This window comes from Talpa occidentalis, unplaced genomic scaffold (assembly GCF_014898055.3).
Source record: "Talpa occidentalis isolate TD23 unplaced genomic scaffold, MPIMG_talOcc4v2.1 talOcc4.2, whole genome shotgun sequence".
Taxonomy (NCBI): domain Eukaryota; kingdom Metazoa; phylum Chordata; class Mammalia; order Eulipotyphla; family Talpidae; genus Talpa; species Talpa occidentalis.
Window position 1 is genome coordinate 1169704 of NW_023602073.1, and position 17123 is coordinate 1186826.

At 57.3% G+C, this 17123-nt stretch overlaps 2 protein-coding genes across 12 annotated transcripts in view; both read right to left on the reverse strand.

Annotated features, from left to right (window-relative positions):
- BLOC1S5 (biogenesis of lysosomal organelles complex 1 subunit 5) overlaps nt 1–5350 on the reverse strand; it is a 35012-nt gene extending 29662 nt beyond the window's left edge. For all 11 annotated transcript variants that reach the window (XR_008552938.1, XR_005126494.2, XR_008552937.1 and 8 more), the window contains exons 1-2: nt 5233–5350; nt 448–530 (exon numbers count right to left, since the gene is read on the reverse strand). Coding sequence is in view for 1 of the 11 variants with exons in the window: in XM_037518846.1 (XP_037374743.1) it covers nt 448–530; nt 5233–5350 (201 nt within the window). In the remaining 10 variants the exon portion in view is untranslated. The remainder of the gene's footprint in view (nt 1–447; nt 531–5232) is intronic.
- EEF1E1 (eukaryotic translation elongation factor 1 epsilon 1) lies at nt 495–16350 on the reverse strand. The gene is made up of 5 exons (XM_037518847.2): nt 16264–16350; nt 15041–15241; nt 12194–12289; nt 9085–10251; nt 495–530 (listed from the first exon to the last, which is right to left on the reverse strand). The coding sequence occupies exons 1-4, from the start codon at nt 16348–16350 to the stop codon at nt 10111–10113; spliced, it is 525 nt and encodes a 174-aa protein (XP_037374744.1). The 3' UTR covers nt 495–530; nt 9085–10110.
- Between the last annotated feature and the right edge of the window lie 773 nt (nt 16351–17123).

The following is a 17123-nucleotide window of genomic DNA, read 5'->3' on the forward strand; positions in this document are numbered from 1 at the left end:
GGAGCTGGCGGGAGCTGGCCAGACAGGGCCCCGCGGGTGATAACATAGGCACAGGCAGCGGCAGAGCGAGCAGTGAGGTAGCGTCTGGGGCACTCGTCCACTGGGCGTGCGCCTGGCAGAAAAGTGGCCAAGATGACGCTCAGGAGCTCGAGCCAGTGCTCGGGGTGTGTCCGAGTGAGCGCACACGGGCCTGGACCCTGAGCCACAAGTCCCCGCAGCCCCTTACTCACTGCACCTCACTCCACAGACGAGACAGCTGAGCTTATGGGTGCTCATTTCCCCAGATTAGGCCCCGAAGCATCCATCCAAAGTGTCTGCTCTGCATCCGCGCCCTCCCACCCATGTTGCTCCTGGCACGGCCCCCGGTCATTCACGAGACACAACCAGAGTTTAAAACCGGAGACTCTCCCTCTCGTACACGAGCACACCCAAGGTTCAAATACTTACTTCAAATTCTTTCACGAAATAACGGGCTTCACCTTGAATGATGGGCCTGTGATCTAGGAGCCTTGAGTGAATTTCTCCAAGATCTAAAAGAGAGAATGAAACTCGAGGTTAATGGGGTGCAGTAGCACCGTCTGCAGCGGGTCTCCCGCCTGTCCCCAAGATGGGTGAAGGGAGAGTCCAGCTGGACAGCGGGGCGGGGGCTCCCCATCCAGTCTGGAACTGCCGCTTCTGAGAGCAATCAAAGCTGAAGACACGTCTGTCCACCAATTCGTGCCCACGTGTCAGAGAGCAGAAAATCCCTAGTGCAACAGGGGCACCTCCAAACACTGACAGCTGCAGCAGCCGGCGGCAGGGCCAGAGCCTGCATCGGGGCCCCGTGGCAGTGAAGAGCAGCATGCACGCGCTGCATCACCGTGGACGGACCCCAGCCAGAGCACCGCCGCGCAGCAGGCTGCAGAGGCCTCAGGCACCGACGGGAGCCTTCTCAACGCGCAAGAGACGTCGCCGTCAGAGACACCAAGAGCAACAAACGCCGAGGAAACGCAGGACAAAGGCCAACCCAAGACCGGCCCCGCAGAGAGAGGAGCCGCAGGGCACGCGGGGCTTTACTGTTCGCTGCGATGGGCAGAGAGTGTTCCCCTGGTCGCTGCTTTTTGACGGGTCAAAAGTCATAAAGAGGAAAGCGTTCCGAGCTGTGAGCGCTGGGGTGACTTATTCTCCTTCGCAATGGCTAACCGCACAGCTTAAGGTCGTGCCTGAGAATCCCGGAGGAAACGGGGGCCTGCCATACCCATTCCTGGTATCCTCAGGCTCTCGAATTTCTGATTTTCGTAGACAAGCAGTGGGGCAAACTTCAAGGCTCCGTTTAAATGACTTTTGTCAGGATGCATCCTAAGGACGCACCCCGAGGGCGGAACCCGCACACGGACGCAAGCTCCCCGGCGGCCTCTAGCCTACACCCCAACTCTTACATGCACAAATAAATCTTTTAAAAAAAAAGATTACCACATGTTACTTTACACATTATCATAGGAATGAGGCCACTAACTCATTTTACTACAACATTATAACGAGCAGATGACAGTAATTCTGAGTTTGGAGACGTTCCAAGGTGACGACTGACCTCCTCACCATGCAGCCCAAGCCCAGCCCTGCCACACGCAGGCCCTCTTCTGCTCTCTGAGGCAAAGGATAAAGGAGCCTTTTGTTGTCTGCAAGTTCATACTCTAACCTGGGACAGACACCCCCTCCCCCAACGCAGAAGGCAGAGGGACACTGAGGCGGGAGACCACAGACGGCAGGACATCCCCGCTGGCCCCGTCCCTGGAGGCCGCAGGTGGACTATGGGGCTCTGAGATCATGACACTCACCGTCCCACAGCACCAGCGCGCGATGTCACTCCTGATCCCCAATTCAAGAGCCCACCTGGCTCCGGGGTGCCCCTTCGGAACCCAGCCAGGTGCTGTGGATTCCCACAACGGGCGCAAGTTATCGCCGACAACGCCGCCTCAGCCTGGACGGCGGCCCTTGCAGGACACAGGCACGGACTTCTGCAAATCAGAGGTCAGCTGGCGTCAACCACAGCCCGTGTGTTCCCGACATCCAGGCCCAGCAGGGACACCTGCTCCATCACACTTTCTCCCGGGGCGAGCCGGCAGGTGTCCTCAAAGTTCCCCCACAGCCTCCTGAGCTGCGGGACTGCTCCCCTGCAAGCCTCCCACTTTCACGCATGAACCCCCTCAAAAGCATAGCTGGTACCAACCCAGGGAGCTGAAGGTGGCCCTGGGCGGGCGACGTGACCACACAGGCCCAGGGCCGCGGATCCGGCCACGCCGCCCACTTACCGGGGCTCCTCCTGTGCCCGCGCCGGCCTGGCCTCCTCCCACGCGCCCCCCACCGCCCGCGCTACCTGGGCACGCGCGGCCGCACACAGGCCCTCGGATGCATTGCGCCGCATCCGCCATGTAACTGGCCCAGTCACCCACAAAGAGCACAAGGACACCACAGGCCACTGAAGAGAAAGCAGCGGGGAGCCGAAAGCAGAGCGGCTCTGCCCTGCTCCAGCTCGCCGAGGCTCTTCCCCGCGGTGTGGGGACCCCGAGAAACGCCCTGTGAGGACCCTGGTGAGAGGCGGGTGCAGGCACACCCACAGGAGCTCCACCGAGAGGCGGCCCGACTGCCTCTGCCCAGCGCCGATGTAAAATCCACACCTGGGCACACGGCTCGTGCGTTAGCGTCCCACCACGCGGGACAGCCCCATCCCCTCCCGAGGGCAAGTCGTGGGCAGCCCGAATCCCCCCAGGCGCCTCAGTCACCCCAACGCGTCAGCCCCAGGCTGCCAGCTCTCAGGCTCTGCTGTTGACCATGCGGTTCCAAACTAAGTCCAAGCACCCGCTTTGTTCTTAACTGCTAGCACTTGAGGCTTCAAGACCTGACACCCAACCTTCAGGAAGGCCCCCTCCCCCTAACACCCACCTGGGGCCAGAAACCCTCTGACCCAACCCTTAAGCACTGAAATCATCACGTGTCCCTCCCGCTGGGAGCTGGTAACGAAACTCAAGAAATACGTGCTCACAGTCGCTCATCTCCAAGCAGGAGGGCCGAAAACACATTTTTAGCCCGAAAAGGGCGGTTCCATAACAGACTTCCAGTTAGATTCAATATTACTGGTTTAGCTTGAAAACTTTCTCACAAATGGTTTTTGCTTAAAGAAAAGTACACTGCAGCAAGGGATCCCGGCGGAGTGAAAGGGAGCCTGGGAACGGGAGAAAATATTTGCAAATTATGCCTCTGCCAAGGGCTTAGTGTCTAGGACACAGAACCTCGACAGAAACGAATGGATTAGCTACAAATGGCAAAGGACTTGAACAGCGCCTCCTCCATGGAAGCCGAACACATGGGCCCACACACGTAAAAAACACACCCGGCATCACTAGTCATTCGGGAGACAGGAATCAATGGGAATCAAAGCTACAAGGTACGCCTTCAAGAAAACCACCAGGGTGGCTGCCGCGAGAGCAGAAAACAGCAGGTGGTGACAAGGACGTGGAGAAAGTGGGGCCAGGAGCGTGGTGAGGGGGAACATAACCTAGCACTCCCTTGACCCAGCGACTCCACTGTGGCCTGACTGCTTTCCACCAGACTCCTGTCTCTTGGAATGGAAAGCAGGGGCTCCAATGGGTATTCGCACACCCATGTTCACATTCACAAGCACCAAAGGTGGAAGCAATACACGTGTTCATCCACGGATGGTGGGTCCACGCCGTATGCAAGCGCCCGTCACCGGTGACGCTTCAGATGGCGACAGACTACAGAAGGGCCTGTGGCTCCCACGGCTGCCTCACGCGGCAGGGGCGTGGCGGGCACGGCAGCTGGGGGTGTGATCACTCTGTGATGTCTGCACAAAGGCAAACCACCTGCTGGTGCTCTTGTTAGAATTGTCCCGTAGGAGACACGACAGCACACACGGAGGGTGCCACAGCTTCAACAAGGAGTCTGACTCTCACTGCAGCCTGGATGCACCTCGAGATTGCCCCAGGGAGCCCACACGGCATTATTTCACTCTCCGAGATATCTAGACTAGTCAAATGCAGAGACAAGCTCCAGAGGTGGCTGCAGGGAAGTGGTGTGACTTAACGCCACCGACCCACACATTCAAAGTGGCCAGGATCAATTCTGCTACGTGCACTTTGGTTTTTAAAAATGTTGTCGCTGGGGCCTCCCTGGTGGCGCGAGGGGTTGAGCACAGCACCGTGAAGCTGTCCGCAGCCTCTGCAGCGAGAGTTCCATCCCCGGCCAGGGAGCTACCCACAGGGCGCAGCAGACCTCTCCTGTCTCCCCGCTGCTTCCCTCGGCAGTGGGTTTCAGTGGGTCCATCTGTTCTGCTCCCCGCTGTCTCTGGGGAGTCCTCTCACCCCGCACCTCTGGCCTGCACCCCCGTCCCTCTACGCATAAACAAATCTAAAAAGAAGCCGCAGTGGGCGCCCCGGGGACTTCTGGGGGGGCCGGGGCTGCCCCGGAGGGCGGCGCCTCCCGCACCCTGGCTCCGCTTGGGGCGTCCGCGCAGACACCGCTTTGCCGGCACGACCAGCGCAGGGGGGCGAGGGCAAGGACGAGGCGCAGAGCGTGCTGGTGGCGAGGGGGGTCTGTGTGGTGCGGGCGCGCGTGGCGGGGGGGAGGGGGAGGCCGTCGTGACGGGGCGCGCGGGGGGGGGGGTAGAGGGGGCGCCATCGTGACGGGGCGCGCGGGGGGAGAGGGTCGTGAAGGGGCGCGGGGGGGGAAGGGAGCGGCCGTCGTGACGGGGCGCGCGTGGGGGAGAGGGCGGCCGACGGGGCTCGCAGGGGGAGAGGGAGCGCTGTCGTGAAGGGGCGCGCGTGGGGGGGAGGGGGCGGCCGTCGTGACGGGGGGGGCACGCGGAGGGGAGAGGGAGCGCCGTCGTGACAGGGCGCGCGCGGGGGGGGGGGTGGCGGCCCTCGTGACGGGGCACGCGGGGGGGAGGGGGCGGCCGTCGTGACGGGGCGCGCGGGGGGGGAGAGGGAGCGCCGTCGTGACGGTCGTGACGGGGCGCGCGGGGGGGAGGGGGCGGCCGTCGTGACGGGGCGCGCGGGGGGAGAGGGAGGCCGTCGTGACGGGGCGCGCGGGGGGAGAGGGGGCGGCCGTCGTGACGGGGCGCGCGGGGGGAGAGGGAGGCCGTCGTGACGGGGCGCGCGGGGCGGGGGCGTCACCGAGGCGCGCGGACACAGGCCGCCCCTGCGCGCCGCCGGCGGAGGCGCGGGGCCCTCGTACCCTTGATGATGAGCTGCGCCGCCGAGCCCGCCGTCCCCAGCGAGTCCCGCTTCCTGGTGCCGCCGCCGGTCGGTGCGGCCTCGCCGGCCCCGGGGCCCTCCGTGGCGCCGCCGCTCATACCGGCCACTACGCCCCCCTCAGCGGAAGCCGCGCCTGCGCACGCCAAATCGGGCGCGCGCCTGGCGTCATCCGACGGCGCGAGTCTACCCGGCGTGCCGTGCGGGAAGGGCGCAGGGGCGAGAGGAAGCCGGTGCCGCCATGCTGGGTGCGGGCAGAGGCCGCGCGGCGCGGAAGGAGCGTCAGGCCCGCGCTGGCTTCCGGGGCCCGCCGAGCGCCCGCCTCCCCGCGCGCCCCGGGGCCCCGAACTCTCGGGCCCGGCATCACTTCCCTGGGAAGGAAGACGCCTGCTTGCAGGTGACGTCCGCCTTGGCGGGGTGCACGTCCCGCCGCCGGCCGGGGCTCCCCGAGGCCGCAGGCGCGCAGCCCCCAGGGCTGCCGGAGGACGCCGTCCACCCGGGGCTTCGGGGGTCCCGCGGGGCCCGCTGCCGTGTCTGCTCGGGACTGACCCGTGCGGGGAGAGCCGTATTTAGGAGCTGGGACCTCCCGCGAGCTCCAGGCCCTGGTTTGAAGCTACTGCTTTGCCTGGGGACGCCGGCCGGTGGACAGGCCGGCTCGCGCCCCAGGCGTGGAGACCAGCCCAGTACTACGGTCGGGAAGCACACACGAAGGGCCTCCCCGTTCTCCGCAGCCCTCTCTGCACAAGAGCGTTCCCCGGAGTCAGCATCAGTCACTGCCACACCATGGAATTGTAAAAGATTTTTCTTTTTTCTTAAATTTATCTTTATTATTTATGCATGTAAGCACGCGGGTCTAGGCCATAGGTGCAGGGGGTGAGAGGATGCACCAGAGTGGGAAGAACAGGAGGACCCACTGAAATCACTGCTGAGGGGAGCAGTAGGGAGACAGGAGAGGTCTGCTGCACTGTGTGGGTAGCTCCTGGCCGAGAATCGAACTCATGCTGCAGTGGCTGTGGGTTAGCGTCACAGTGCTGAGACTTAGCCCTGCGCCCCCAGGGAGGCCCAAAGAATTTTTCTTTTTTAAAATTATTTTTTTCTTTGACTTATAACCCCTGCCCTCAGCATCATCCCTTCTGCCCTTTTGACCCTTTCTCCCCTGCCCCCTTCGGAAACCTCACTTTGTTATTAATGTGAATTTTTCTAATTATTTTTTGAGGGTTTTTTTTTTTTTTTTGCATCAGGGAAATGATGTTTACTTAGTAGAAGTAAAGTTGTCACTTCAGGGTAAATCCTGTGCTAGCTCCATATTGAAGTTTATGAAAATTAGAAAATAAAAATGAGTATTTAATTACATGCATGTTGAGAACAAAATTGAAATTCATTCCTTGGAATAAGCTCGTCACAGGAAGATAAATATCTTTGGGAGAGGAGTGTTCTATATTACTTTGCTTTGCCAAATTCACTTTGCGAGGTTCCCTCTGGACCACGGGCATTGCTGTTTACTCCCTGGGTCTGTTTTTTAAGGAGGGTTAAAAAAAAAAAACCCTGATAGAGGGCCTCTCTGGTGGCACAGGCGGTTGAGCGCCACGCCGTGAAGCTCTTCGCAGCCTCTTCGCAGCCTCTGCAGCACAGGCTCAATCCCCACTGGGCACAGCAGACCTCTCCTGTCTCCCCACTGCCCCCCTCAGCAGTGAATTTCGTCAGTCTGCCTGTTCTGTTCCCCGCTCTATCTCTGGTTTAGTCTATCACCCTCCTGCACATCTGGCCTGTACACCAGTTCTTGTATGCATAAATAAATTTTTTTAAATAAACCCTGGAAAAAAAAAAACAAACCACCCTGACAGAACCTGATGGAGGCAGGGAGGGGGAAGGAGAGAGGGACTTTTGGGGTGAGAGCTGGGCAGGCCCGCAGGTTTGGCAGCACACTGTGTGCTGGATCTGTGGGGAGGGGTGTGACGCGGTGGGCAGGGCATCAGCGGCACAGCTTAGGAGTCCTGGGAGCCTTCCCGCCCTAGGTCCCAGGTCCCCCTGGAGATGCTTCTGGTGCAGTGACACCCCTGGAGACACGCAGCACCCTAGGGAACTGTGCCCACGACAGGGTCGGGCCATCACCACAAGGCCCACCCTGCACACTGAGTCAGCTGTGCAGAAAGCAAAAGCACCCATTTTGGGGTGAATGCAGGGGCCTCTGTGGGCCACAAGCTCCTGCCAGTGTGGACAGTGGTCCGCCCAGCTCAAGGACTCAGACCGGCCTGCAGACGGTGGGTTGACCAGCTCAGGCAGTTCCTGCCGCGTCACCACATCTGCAGCCCATTCCCCAAACCAACCCCGCCCCCTGGACCAGGCTCCCCTCCAGAGACCTCCTGCCCAAGAGCCAGCTCAGGCCACATCTGAGAGGTGGCAGGACCTGCAGGGCTGGAAGCCAACCCGAGGGCAAAAGTCTCTCAGGGCCTTTAGAATACGTGTGCATGCACATGTGTATATACGTACGTCTTGTGCGTATTCATGCATTTAAAAATTTTTATTGTCTGTGTATCTGTCCTTGCGTGTTTGCACCTCTGGGTGTGCATGTGTGTCGGTGTGTCCCTCTGCGTCTGTCTGTCTGGCAGGTCAGGAGGAAGGGGGCAGTGCAGGAAGGACAGCCCTCGTCACCTGAGCAGATGGGCTCAGGGATGGCGCCGCAGCAGCCTGGTGCTGGCAGGCAGGTGGCTGTGTCTGTGTCTGTGCTGGGGCAGCTCTATCTGCAGCTCTATCTGGCCAATGACCTGTGCGGCTACTTTATTTCAAGCCTAACTTGGACAGACAGGCCCAGCGGGCATGAATTTCTCAAGCAGATGCTGTTAGGGAGCACAGTCATCCAACTTTGGGACGGCAAGGACAGACGACACCCAGGGAGCCACCAGCCAGCCCGCCGCTCGCCCTGGGGACCCAGCCTCCGGGAAGTGGCACAGAGACTGAGCGAGCATCCAATTAGCTCGCCAGGCTGGAAAAGAGGCAAAGCTTTCCTCCTCCCCACGGAGAGGAAAGCTGAAAAGCTTGAGGCGCTGTTCCAGGCTGCCTGATAAACTCCTGTAGCAGCCAGGATGGCCAGGCCTCCAGGCCTCCGGACCCTTCCCTCCTCTTTGCCTCCCTTTGACCTTTCTTGTAAGGGAAAGATGAGCTTTGCGAGCCGAGATAACAGCGGGAATCAGTCTCCAGCAGCAGGGGGAATGAAGGCAGAGTCTGCAGGGATGTGGCTCCAACAAGAAAAACATCGGTGCAAATCACATCCCGTCTCCTTCCTGCTGGGCTGGCGTCAGCATTAACCTGCCCGCGCGGCGAACCCAGCCAAGGCCCAGAGCCATAGGAGAGGGAATCCTCACTCTACCACTAAAGTGTGTCAAACTTCCTCTAAGCTTTACAGCTTTACAGATCTGCTAAGGCCTGCAAGCTTGCCACAGGTCAGAGGGACCTATGGAGGGGAGCAGCAAGAAAGGGAGCAGGCAGGCCCCTGAGAGCTGGGATAGAAGTGGAGAAAGCAAAGCACAGATCAAGACAGGGGCTGCCCTATCAGCCTCGCAGGCACTCCCAAGTGTCTCCTCCAAGCTCCATCAGTTCTTGGGGGCCAGTCAAAGCCAGAGAAGCAAGCACCCCCGAGCCCACCTGCCTTCCGTGTCACTGAGCATCAACTGGCCACTCGGCTCCACCCCTAATCCCAGAAGCCAGTCCAAAGCGGGGGCAGGAAACATAGCACCTCCATTTCCAATTCAAAGCCTCTTTCTAAAAATTTAAATACTCTCATGGGCAAACCCACCCTGTGACGGCCGCCTTGGTCCCTTACGACATGCTGACATACCTGGCCGAGAAGTCGTTGGCTCAGTGGTAACGGGGCAGAGGGAGGGACCACGTGTTGCTGAGCTTCTCCAAGTATACCGGCTCCCGCATCCTGCCACCTCTGGGGCGTCATCAGGGTTTTCACAAGTTAAGAAAACCTGCTTGGCCAGCGGGCTTCAGGTGACAGAGGATGTGAGCCTGCCCGCTGTTCCTTCCACAGAACAGACTCTAACTCCAGGCGCAGACTCATTTTCAGCACCTCGACCATCAACAAGAGAGTTGCAAAGGCTCGATGTTTCTTATCTGGAAACAGCCGATCTCAGCTCTCAGTAATGGGCCCAGCCGGTGTGAGTGAAGGCAGCAGATGAGAGGCAGAGGAGTCCGCCCCTCACGCGTCCTGTCCCACCGTGGGGCGACCCGCCAGCGGCTTGTGGTTCAGATAAATCGAGTCGTCAAATCCAAAGCCAGTGGGTGCGCAGGAATTCCCCTTTCGTCTTCAGCCACCGAGTAATTCAATGAGCCCAACAACAAACCCAACCGCCAACTTGGGGAACATGTCAAATTCTGGCTTAACTGGGCCGGCTCTACCGCTCAGTTTCACCTGCAGGAGGAAAGGAAAGAAGCAGCAAGGACTTTCTCGAGCACATTTACTGGCTCACATAAATACCTGGAGACACACGCATCTGTCTCCGTGTCCCGGCGGAACTGATTACGGTTCTTCACGAACTATAAACACCCACAAACAAGGGGACGTGCAGTCACAGAGCGAGGGTCCAGCAGGGAGCCCGTCATGGTGGGAGGAAGTCAGATTTACAACTTTAGAGTCACACTGCACCTATCAGAGGAAGCTAATTTATAACCTGAGCTCAACTCAAGCGCTCACAGCAGTGAGAATATCGGGAGACTTTCAACTAAGGAACAGATAAAATGTCCAGACACAAGCTCATACTGAGGGGGAAAAAAAAAAATCTACGGAGTTTGACGGGCAGAGGGCCAGGAGAGGGCACCGCCAGCTCCAGGCAGATGCGCCGCGGCGGCAGAGACCAGGCTAGCGGGGCTGGGCGTACAGCCGGCTCTTGATGAAGACCACGCGGGCCAGGTGCTGCCGGACGCCAGGGTAGTGCTGGATGTGGCAGAACCAGCGCGACACGTTCAGGTACTGCTCCTTCTCTTGAACTGAGAGCTCGACCTGTGCGGAGAAGAAACACATACAACACTAGTGACTCAGGCCGCTGCCACGGGAGACAGCTGGAACCAGACCCAGCGGCCAGTCCTTGCTGAGGGAGGTGTGAGACTCAGCCACGCCGGCCACCCCTGCTGGACGCGTCCAGGTTCCCACCGAGAGCTGCCTGCGTGCCAGGGAGATGGCCCGGCTCTGCAAAATGACCCCGACTGGGAAGAGTTTGTCTTTCAGTTTACTGGGAGGGAAGCAGGAGAAAAGTAGAGAGTAGCTGCCGAGAAGCTAAGAGAAGATCTTTTCTCCAAGGTTTAAAGAAAACTCACCTATACAAACAAAGGCATCGAGGGAGTGACAAGGGGCCACTAGGTAATCAGACACACCCATCCTGGGGGACTGGTCGGGTGTGGGGACCACAGCTCCTTTCCATGGGACTCTGGGGGGATGTGAGGGTAGGGAGTAGCAGTGCAGCTCACTCTAGTGACTGCTTCAGCCCGCAGGGCAGGCAGAGTCCAGGGGCTTCCAAAGAGCCAGCCCTCTCCCTTGTGCTGTGCCAAGAAGCCGCCCTTAATGTGCAGCAGGCACAGGGCTCCCGGCACCTGCTCGGGAGCACCCAGAGACTGGGCCGCGGAAAGCCGAGGGAGACCCATCCACGCCCATTACCTCACGCCAACTCCAGGCGGGCGCCCCAAACACCCCCTCTCTCAAGAACTGTGCCATAGCCAACACAGAACGCCAACTGTCAACACTAGCAACAAACAGGGAAAGGCAGGCATGCTGCATTTTCTCAAGAGGTGTTTCTGGCCAGCTCGAATGCCCGTTTCACATCTACTGTAAGGTGATCTAGAGAGAGTGTGGTCTCGAGCCTTGTCTCTGCCAGGCCAGCTCCCTGCAGTGACTGGCAGTGAAAGTCCCACTTAGTCACATCCATGACGACTCACACAGGCACACCCATCTTGTTTGAGGGGCTGCAGCGACACAGAAGAGTGTCACACGCTCCTGTGTCACACACCCGTCACACCCACAATTCAGCATGTCCACAGTGTGGAGGTAAAAGATTAACAGTCATGAAAACCAGTCAAGAATGCCGCTGTTTATGCAAAAGTTCCTTTTTCACTAAAAGAGAAAACGTGGTCTCTCACGTCAGAATCTCATCATCCCGCACTCCGGGGGACAGCTCTGCAGCCTCCACGACCGGGCAATCAGTCCGCATCTCAGAAGGTGAAATGCCTCTGGCTCTTTGCCCCAGTCTTTACCACACGCAAACTTGGCCACCAACGTCAAAAGAAAATGTGAGGTTTTTAAAAAGCTCAACCACTAGTAAATACTGACACAGATCCGAGAGGACATGCAAGTGACTTTCTAGGTCACAGACCAATGCACCGCAGTTCAGCAAACACAAGACACCAACCTTGTGCCAGACGGGCCCCAGGTCAGCCACCAGGGGGCACACGTGAGCCAGGCTGACTGGCCATGACCAGGGAGGGTCCTCAGAGCTCCAGCATTTTAGGGCACTGTTAGTGAGGGCTGGGTTATTTATTAACATGGGCATCAGCCACTGCATTCACATTTACTTAAGAGCAATCAGGGGGCGGAGTTCATGGGGAGTAAGAAATGAAGAGGCAGGACAGTATCCAGAACACGGGGGCTGAAGTGAAGCCCCCCAAGGGTGTAGGGTTACATGCTGGGGCAGGGGAGGGTGACCAGGCCCAAGGGGGGGTGTGGGTGGGGAGGGAGGAGCTGCTGTGAAGCCCAGGAGAAGCAGGAAGGGGGACATAGCAGGGCCAGCAATAGGCTGCCACCCCATCACATGAACATACACAGGAACTTCTGCACCAAGTGCCTCAAGAAAAAGTAGCCCGTTTGTTAGAGAAATTTGATTTAAATTCACAACACATGGAAATAATCATCCTGACCTTTGCATAAAAGAGCCAATGATGATTCAGACCCTCACCATGAAGCGATGGAGTCCATAGTACAGGAGGATGTCTGCTAAGGTGAAGTTATGTCCCGCAAGGTAGACTTTGTCTTCGAGGTAAGAATTAAGATCCTAGGAAAAAAACAAATAATTAAAAAACAAAAACAACTCGGCAACAATAAAGCTAGCCGCCATCATCTGACTTAAAACACCAGGTTATTAAAAGCGAAATAATGAAAAACACGGACAGAGTTAGCTTAACAGGAGAGCGCAAAGTCATGTGCCAATCACTCCGCTCTAAAATCAGCGTGAACATTATTAGTCTTGTTCAATTTGAAGGAAACGGGAAACCATTAGAAAATGGTATTCAGAATGCCGTCTATGATCATTTCAAAGCCTCCATTGTTTATCTTGCGGGGACCATTTTGTAAATCATATTCATGTTGGATTCGTCTTTTCTATTAAAATAGAAAAAGGTCAACAATTTCCGTCTCCCGAGAGAATTACAAATTACCGGTCTGCTGCATTTTTACACATGTGCATTTTAAATGTCGGAGGATATAAGTAACCAAATTTACTACCTTAACCACATGTGTATAATTAAGAATGTGTTTGGATTAATGTTTTTGTGCAGCTGATCTTCAGAAATTTTCACCTTGCAAAGCTGAAACTGTACACCTACCAAACAAACCTCCACCTTCTCCTCCCTAGGAGCACGCCTTCCTAATTTCTGTCTCTATGAATTTGCTCCGGGAACCTCATGCTACTTAAATAAGTGGGATCCTACAGGATTTGTCCTTTTGTGACTGGCTTGTTTCGGTGCAACGTCCTTAAGATCCATTGGTGTTGAGCAGGTAACACAATGCCTCTTCCTTTATTTTTTTTTAAAAGAAATTTACTATTAATTTTTTTTAGTTTTTTTTTTTTAAAGATTTATTTATACAAGAACTGGGGTACAGGCCAGAGGTGTGCGGGGTGAGAGGATTCCCCAGAGAGAGTGGGGAGCAGAACAGGCAGACTGAAATGCACTGCTGAGGGGAGCAGCGGGCGAGACAGGCGAGGTCTGCTGCGCCATATGGGTTTCTCCCCAGCCAGCCAGGATTGAACCTGCGCTGCAGAGGCTGCAGACAGCTTCAGAGTGTGTCATTCAACCACCTGTGCCACCAGGGAGGCCTTGCCCTTCCTTTTTAAGGCTGTGTAATATTCCACTGCAGGGACAGACGGTGTTTTGTTTACGCATTGGTGTGTGGGTAGCTTCTGCCTCATAGCCGTTCTGAGTAATATTGCTATAATACAGCATATGAACACAGGGCCCTGGAGACCCAGTCTGAATTCTTTTGGGGTGTTCCCAGAATGGTAACTCTATTTTCTTTTGAGGAGTCACCACACCGACAGCTGCTCCTCCACTTGACAGTCCCACCAACAGTGTTCACAGCAGCTGGGATGCGGGAAAAGCCCAAGAGCTGACCACGGGTGGGTGAGGAGAGGATGAGGCCTAGTCACCCAGTGGAAAGCTACACAGCACTACGAAGGAGGAGCTCTTGCTGTCTGCAAGGATGTGGACAGAGCCCCAGGGGTCTGTGCTAAGTGAAGTCAGTGCAAAGGAGAAAGATGTATGACTTCACTTGTTTGTGGGGAGGAATAAAGGGGAGGAAAGCAATCAAACAAAACCAGAAACAAACCCTTGGACTCTGATAACAGAATAACGATGTCCAGAAGCAGGGATGGGGAGGGACTAGGTGGAGGGTGACTGGCGTGTGAGATGGGGGCAGGTGGTAGGGACGGGGCCCAGGTGAGAAACTGTCCACCTGGATCCTGGACAGTGTTGGAAATGAACATTACCTCAAAAAATAGAGGAAAAGGGCCTCCCCGGTGGCGCAGAGGTTGAGCGCTGGGCTGTGAAGCTGCCCGCAGCCTCTGCAGCACCAGTTCAATCCCCGGCTGCTCCCCGGCCACAGGCAAGGGTCCCACATGGCGCGCAGACCTCTCCTGCCACACCCACTGCTCCCCTCAGCAGTGTACTTAGGTCCTTCTGCCTGTTCTGCTCCCGGCTCTGGCTCTGGTGAATCCTCTCACCCTCCCCCACTCTGGCCTGTACCCCAGTGCTTTATAAATAAATAAATAACTCTTAAAAAAAAAAAAAAAAGGAGGAAAAAGGAAGACTTGGACAGCAGCTCCCCAGGTGATGGGAGACTTGACCAGAAGTCACATGACTCCCACTGTAAAACCAGGACCAAAGGCACCAGGTGGGTGTCCAGTTGACTCTGAGGCCCTAAAGCCTCTTCAGGTTTTAAGTCTTTCTTTAATTTAAAAAAAAAAAAAAAAGTCTGCTTTATTTTTATTAAATAAATTAGCAAAATTAACTTTATTTGACTGTTTTCATTCTCAGTGACTCCAGAACCATACTTGGTGTTACATTTTATTCCAACAGACTCTGTTATTCTCATTTGACTTCTTTGGAGGAAAACAACTCTGAGAGCAGTAAGCCATAAGGGGGGAGGTGGGTCTTCCGGATTACAATCCCTTGACTCAGCCCTGCCTTTAAGGAAGGCGAGATCACTCAGGCCAGAGGAGACAGCAACCACAGCAGAAAGCCAGCCCACAAGGCCGGCCAGGATCCAGGCTCTGCAGAGAGCCAGGGCAGACAAGCCCAGGGATCCAGGAACTGCCTCAGGCTGAAGCTAGAAGAAGACGTTTCTAGGAAGGGGTGTCTGAGCTGAGACCTGACAGGCTGGCAGGGGCACGCCTGCTGCAAGCGGAGGCACCCCACAAGCCAAACTGCCCAAAGCAGGAGGACACCAGAGAAGAGGCCACAGCTCCGGCTACTGATCCCAGGGAGAGACGCTGGGATCTCACCCTACAAAGATTGGGCAGCCCCTGTACCTTCAACAGAGTGCGCATGTCCTCTTTGCTGGGGTGGCCGTCCACTCGAGTCACTCTGTACTCCAGCCATTGCTGAACTATGGCCTTTTCCTCCGCAGTGCTCCCCAGCAGGTGCTCTTTGTTGGCCTGTTTGACCAGATGAGCCGCGATGGTCGCCAAGCCAGTTAGACTCGGGCCAGAGTTTGTTTGAAGAACTGGAATCTTAAGAAGGGGGAAAAAAGGGCTTCAGATCCATTTAAAATGCAAATCACGAAGTATGTCCTAGTTAGGGCTAAACCCTACAAGTTTTCCCAAACACTAGGATTGGGTCCTAAGGCACTAAGTGATATACAAATGAAAGAGGGGAAAATATACAACTTATGTGTAAATTAAAGAGACAATTTGCTATTTGATAAGAGACTTGACAAGCCCACATTTCACCCCTTCCAGGCTGCACTTTCACTGACTTGTAAGACTGTCACTTGGCCCCAATGAAGATGAGAAAATGAACAAAAAGTGAGAGTCATGGGGAAAAGCTTACAGGGGCAAAAAGGTATGTCCTTTGTCTTCGCACCCACTGTCCTCCAGGACAAACCACCGCCTCTGTAACACACACTGTGCCAAGCAATCGGGTCGCCAGACCTCCGCCTCTTTCCCCACTTGGCAGCTGAACTCAATCTCCAGACCTCAAAACGCCTTCCTGGATCTTGAAGATTCTCACCTTCTCAGCTCCCTGGCTTCAAAGGGACACGTCACCCGGCGCCATGAAGGTAGCTGCCAGGTTGCTCCAGGGCCCCAGAGCGTCCCGAGGGAGAGGGTCGGCCCTCACCACCGGCTCCCCAGGCCCTTAGCCCCCGAAGGGGTGTCGATGGAAGACGGCACCAACGCCCCACGGAGCCCCCTGGAGCCTCCAGTCCCCTGGGCTCCTTCTCAGAACGGGAGACGCCAATTCCCCCGGCGGCCGCCTGGGAACACCCCCTCCCGAGACCGCGGGGCTCGCAGTGTGACGCCACCTCCCTGAGAGCCGGGTGCCACTCCGGAGGCCGCGCCCCCTCAAGCCGCGGGCTCCGGGCGACGCCTCCTCCCGGGCACCTGAGGCCGCAGGAGCAGGTGCCTCCCCCGCGAGGCCGCGCACCACGCGGAGGCGCCGACCGGCCCGGGCGCGCACGTGGGCGCCCTGACGCCCGCCCCGCCCCGCCCCGTCCGGCCCCCCAGCCCCGGCGCGCCCGCCCCGGCGCGCTCACCTGGCGCTCGCCCCGCGCGCCGTACTCGCGCCCCCCGCGCAGCCCCAGCGACCTCGCCAGCAGCGCCAGCTCCGCGGCCGCCGCCATCTTCCGGCCGAGCTCCCGGGGGGGGGGGGCGGGCCACCCCCATTGGCCGGAGCGCAAGGCCCGCCCCATCGGCGTCGCCGCCCATTGGCTGAGCGCCAGGGGCGGGCTCAGCGGAGGGGCGGGCCCGGGGCGGGGCTTGGTAGCGGGACGGGCAGGGGCAGCCCGGCGCCCCGGGACAGCCCGGCCCCCCGGGGACAGCCCGGCCCCCCGTGGACAGCCCGGCCCCGGGGCTCGGTCCTGCGGAGATGGAATCCGTGGTCCTCAGGGGGCGGGCGCCGGCCCGGCTGCCAGTTCGCGGGGAAACTGATTTGCCATGCCAAGATCTTTTTATTAATTGGAATTTATTACCATTAATTACAATCTATTCATTGAAATGCTGTTTTCCCTCGTTTGGCCCTGGAATCTGTGAATTTGAACTATTAAATTGGACACAAGCAGTTCATACTCTATGAGGAATTTCTAACATGTGGGGATTCACTGTATGGTGAACTGGAAAACCTAGTTTCTCTTGTCAATCTACAGCTCCACAGTAGCTATACAATTACGAATGTGAAGATTATTCACAGACCACTGGGTATGTCAGATAGCACCAAGTAGGCCGCATAGCCTAAGAAAACCAGCCATCATTGTTAGGGGGAAAAGGATGTCTTAAAGCTAATTCCATACAGGTTTTGTGGACTCCACCCCCACCCCAGGCCAAAGCCAAAGACACTGGGAACTCCAAATCCCGTCACCACCAAAGGGAAGGTAGCTGGGACCTGAGGGTGGGGTTA

What these genes read in the sequence shown, in the direction of transcription:
- EEF1E1 (XM_037518847.2), bottom strand. Translation starts at nt 16,350, where the DNA reads ATGGCGGCGGCCGCGGAGCTGGCGCTGCTGGCGAGGTCGCTGGGGCTG. An exon ending in GCGCGCGGGGCGAGCGCCAG is followed by an intron (nt 15,242 to 16,263) that starts GTGAGCGCGCCG and finishes CCCCTTCTTAAG; the next exon opens with ATTCCAGTTCTTCAAACAAA. An exon ending in ACATGCGCACTCTGTTGAAG is followed by an intron (nt 12,290 to 15,040) that starts GTACAGGGGCTG and finishes TTTTTTTCCTAG; the next exon opens with GATCTTAATTCTTACCTCGA.